Source organism: Propithecus coquereli, unplaced genomic scaffold (assembly GCF_000956105.1).
Source record: "Propithecus coquereli isolate 6110/MARCELLA unplaced genomic scaffold, Pcoq_1.0 Scaffold35, whole genome shotgun sequence".
Taxonomy (NCBI): Eukaryota; Metazoa; Chordata; class Mammalia; order Primates; family Indriidae; genus Propithecus; species Propithecus coquereli.
The window spans coordinates 6,412,272-6,417,191 of NW_012149174.1; the positions used below are offsets into that span (position 1 = coordinate 6,412,272).

At 43.9% G+C, this 4,920-nt stretch overlaps 1 protein-coding gene across 2 annotated transcripts in view; it reads right to left on the minus strand.

Moving 5' to 3' along the window:
* The window catches only part of CDK19 (cyclin-dependent kinase 19), a 197,888-nt gene extending 193,224 nt beyond the window's left edge, over positions 1-4,664 (minus strand). Inside the window, exon 1 of one of the 2 annotated variants that reach the window (XM_012651233.1) lies at positions 4,374-4,664. In XM_012651233.1, the coding sequence (XP_012506687.1) occupies positions 4,374-4,501 (128 nt within the window). In that variant the 5' untranslated portion in view covers positions 4,502-4,664. The remainder of the gene's footprint in view (positions 1-4,373) is intronic. The other variant, XM_012651234.1, reaches the window with a different exon arrangement.
* Positions 4,665-4,920: the final 256 nt, after the last annotated feature.

Consider the following 4,920-nt stretch of genomic DNA (forward strand, 5'->3'; position numbering starts at 1 on the left):
TATTTTAGTTGGGTATTGAAGTATAAGCAGGAGTTTGCTAGGTTTGTAGGGATAAGGGAAAGGGGGAGGGAGGAATAGGAGAGCAACACCATTCTAGTTTGAATGTAGAAAAGAAAATGAGACATAAAAGGACTTGTTAAGTCCCAGAGAATATAAGCAGTTCAATGCTACAGAAGTATGTAGCTTAAACACACTGGAAAAAAGGAGGGAATTGGTAGTAGGTGTAAAGGCTATAGACTTCAGGATCCAAATGCAAAACTAAGGAATTACATGCCAAACTAAGGAATTAAGATTGGATCTGATCATATAAGCCACAAGGAACGCAGTTTTCCAAAAAGAGATATGACATGATTGATTTTTATAGGAAAATGACACTAGCAGCAATTTGGATTTTAGACTAGACTACGGAAAGGTTAATAGCTGAGACCAATTCAGCTACTGTACAAATCAGAGATAATGGCCAAAAGTGGTGACACAGAGGATGAAGAGAAACAAAATGAAAAAAAGCAGCTACGTGTGGTAGAATCTGCAAGCCTACACTCCTTTTTAAAAATGCCCCTTATATATTTTCCCCTTTCCATATTTTTTGGTATGAATGTTATCTTTTGCATGGAAAAAGTTTATACAATAAGACTGGAGGTAACATGGCCTTTTCTGGTTTTCCTCCCATGGTATTAGGAAGGAAAACATATTAGAAAATGCAAAAATTCAGAATTAGATCTGGATTACAGGCTTCATCTTTGCTGTGAGACTATGGGCATGACGACCTCCCGAAGCTCTGGGTTTCTCATTTGTAAAAAGAGGAAGTTGAATTAGATGATCTAAAACTCTTAAAAGTCCAATTACACTATGATCAAACTGATACCTCTTTAATCTTCTGGAGGTCTCCAATAAAAATGCAAATACGATAATCTATTTTAACTACAAACCAATTGTGAAAAATCCATCACAGGCAGATACTATTGTGTCTATTATTTACCTATATGTATCTACATGTACTTCCTACATTTGTGAAGAATTTCATGACGTACATTAAGCTATGTAGTCACCAACTACTCATCTGAAACCCTGACAAAACTGAAACTTCGTAAGATGTCAGCCATTTCACTTTCTATTACTAAGTATTTTTCAAAAACACATATCCAGAGAGCATTCTTTTATTGGAGTGATTCAAGAGACTAAATGTCTGCAAAGTTGAATGGCAGTATTGTTGGGTACAAGTTTTCAGACATAATATATGCTATGGAATCATGTTCGTCTGAACCTCTATTGACAAAAGAACTTTTTAATATTCCTTTATCAAAATAAAAAATGTCTTCAACTGAAGAAATGTAGTCCTGAGATTTGTAACCATGTATGTATGGCTTTTTAATAATAAAGAAAAACTTTTAAAAATTCTTGCTCATACTAAAAAGTTTAGAAATATTCTGAACTTGTTATTCCTCAAGATTAACTTTAAACCTGATTTTTTTTTTTATTTTTCCCCCTCCCCGCTTTGGCCTTCTCATTTCTGAGCCTGACTTTTTTTTTAAAAGATAGTTGGGTCAAAAGCCTCTCTTCCCTCAAAACAAAAAGGTGAACAAAACACCTCTACAAAAGGTGAAAAATTCAAGATGTAAATCAGCTTGTTATAAATTTATGTAACATAATATAGCCTAAAGTCATATTTCAAGGGAAATAACATTCCCAGGTTTTATAAACTATAGTATTAAACTATGAGCAGAGGCTTTTCTAAAGATATTTTATGTTGTTACTTTTTTCAATGTTTCTTCTAAGGACCTGAACAATTTTGGGGTTATATACTACATTATATACACCAGAATAATTTCTCTTTTACATACCTATGTGAGTGATTTCCCTCTTGCTCCCTAAAATAGTATATTTTTCTGAGTTAACCAAAATAAAATCTGGAAAGAGCTAAACTGTAGTTTACCACGATCATAGTGTAAAATCCTTTACTATGCAAATCTGGATCACAGTTTAGAACCATCACTAAAAACTTTGTTCCTTCAAATTGCTGGTATCAATGAACATAAAACTAATCGCACTACCCACCCACAAAAGATGTGTCAGGAATTTGAGGCTGCAGTAAGCTATGATACGCCACTGCACTCCAGCCTGGGCAACAGAGAAAGGCCCTGTTTCTAAGAAATAAGTAAATTTTTAAAAATAAAAATTAAAAAAGATGTGGGTTTTTACTGTAAAGCTGTAAATCTCAAACAAACCTTTGGTCCAAGCAAAAAACCTTTATTAGAGTTTTTCTTACATATACTGTAGTGATTGGAACTAATGCTTTCAGATCCTAAAATTTCAAAAAACAAAAAGAGCATTATAATTTGAAGATACACAAGCTGATCTTACTCTACTAAAGAAGCTTTACTAATTCTAATTAACAAATTTCACTCAAGAAGGAAGTATATTGGAACCAAAAACTTTATTAGAGGCAAAAATATTTAAAAAGAACAAATAGAAGAAGGGATTCTCTGTTTTTTGTTGTAAGCCTGAGCTACTCAAATACAATTCAGAAGCATAATTTTTAACTTCTCAAAAGTTACCTGATAAAAGAAAGCTATTTTAACAACAACAAAAAAAACAATACATATTTAAAATTCTAGATAAAGTATATTACAGTGTTAGCATAGGAGTATGGGGGGGAGACTCACATTTATTCTGTAACAACAATGTCCAAATAGGAAAACTGGATGTGCTTCCCCCAAATATATCTGATAAGATTTCCACAGGAACACCAGTATAACAGGTAGAGTGGATATTCCAAAACCAAAATATAAATTAATTATAGTACCTCACATTCCATGATATGCATTCAAGAACACCTGGTAATTAACTAGAAGAATTATGACAACTGAGTACCATGGGTTCTGTTCAGTTATTACAAGAGAAAAAATCATCTGCAGTAATAATGCTTTACACCTGGATAGTACTTTTTGATTTTTGTAATACTTTATGATAAAACACTTTATAAAGTTGTATTTTGTTGTTACTTGTATGACAGCGCGCACATACCCTGCCTACTTTGGTCCTGGAGCTCAAAAACCAACCACATCAAATTACAACAGCGTGTAGAAAGAGAAGCAACATTTAAAATCTTACTAACGTCATTGGTGGCTGATAATCACTTTATTAAGAAATGTTCCGTTACAATACTAAAAAGTCTCTCCGTATAGACTGACCGTCTTTACAGTCTAGGACGGACAGGCTCCCCAACATTCCTAGGCTCCCTAACCTTGGGGGAGGGTAATTCCTGCCAGGATGGGACAAGAAGTGATGAATGGTTTAAACCTACCCATCGCAGGCAGTGAGCTGGTTCCACCTGTCCTACTGTACGAGCTTATTCGCCCTCCAGGAGGAAGGAAAGGAGTTCTCAATACATTATCCAGCTCCTCTTCTCCTAAGAGAACAATCGGTAGAGGCTTCCCAAGGGGTCCCTACAGTTCTCCCGCAACTCCAAGAAAAACAAAGGTTCAGGCCCAGCTCTATGTCACTCCATATTCCGTTCTTGATAATTAGGTGGTCGATAAACCCCACCACGCAGTCATTTGGCAGACGATGGCGTGGAGGACATAATACCCCAGATACACAAGGGGGTGGGTGAGTAGGTACCAAAGAACTGAGCGAACTCTGAAGTTGTCACTTGCAAGACGCAGTCTGTCAGGAGGTCCCCTTCGAGGGGCAAGGTACAGAATTCAGAATGTGACAATGAGAAATCCGGGGTAGGTGGACAGAGGGGTCCAGAAGTCGCCAGGTACACGACAGGGACGGGATGGACTGTGCTGAGGGGCCAACAGGCAGGCTGGCCGCAGGCACGGGGGTCGTGGCTAGGGGCGGCAGTGCCCAACAGGTCAGACTCCAGGGGCTGGCGAGGACCCCAGTGCTCGTCCGCCCGACGGGCTACCCGGCGAGGTTTCAAACCGCCGCCCTCGGGAGGCGCTCGGCCGATTGGAAGTTCCACAACAACCGTCACTAACCCAGGGCCGGAGCGGTAACTCATCGGCGGAGCTCTCCCAGCCCTCTGCGTTCCCCCGAGAGACCAGACCCACACACTCAACCTCCGACCGAGGTCCCAACTCGAGTCCCACCACCGGCTCCACGCATGCCGAGGGCGCCCGCCCTCCGGGACCGCACCGACGCCCCCGACCGGGCTCCGCCGTGGGAGTTCGAGGGGCGCGACGGGGCCTCGCGTGGGGACGGGCAGAACGGGACTCCCTCGAGTCCGCCTCGGGACGCAGCAGCCCCACGACCACCGCCGCCTCGCCCCTCAGGTACGGCCCGCTGGGCTCCGACCCACCCATCCCGCCGAGGCGCGGGTAGGGCGAGAATCCGAGCGAGCCTACTCCCCCCGCCCCTGCTCTTACCCATCTTTCCGCCTCGCCTTGTAGACGTGCCCGTAGGTGCCGCGTCCCACTTTGCACCCTTCGTACTCAAACAAATCCTCCACCCGCTCCCGCTCCGCCGCCAGCTTCGCCTTGAAATCATAATCCATTGTCTGCTTTCCCCATAGAGGCACCGGGACGCGGGGGCCGCCGCCGCTCAGTCCCTCCTCCTCCTCCCCCCGCGGCCGCCGCTCCACTTCTCTAACAGCCGCCTCTCGGGCGCGCGCGCGCCGCCCGCCGCTCCGCGATCCGCCTTCAGCAAGGGACTCCTCGGCGGCCGCGGCAGCCACCTCCACCACCTCCTCCTCCTCCGCGGCGGCGGCGGCTCCCGCAGACACCCCCAGTCCCGCCTCCCCCCTTCATTTCCTTGTTTTGGAACCTGGTGGGCCGCGCCGCAGCTTCCTCGAGCTCATTAACGAGCCAGCCCGCCCGCCCCATGTCGCGGAGGCTCCTGGGAAACGTAGTCCCGAAGGCTTGAAGAGCAGCGGGAGCTTGGGCCGCGTAGGAAATACAGCTCCCAGGTTACCTC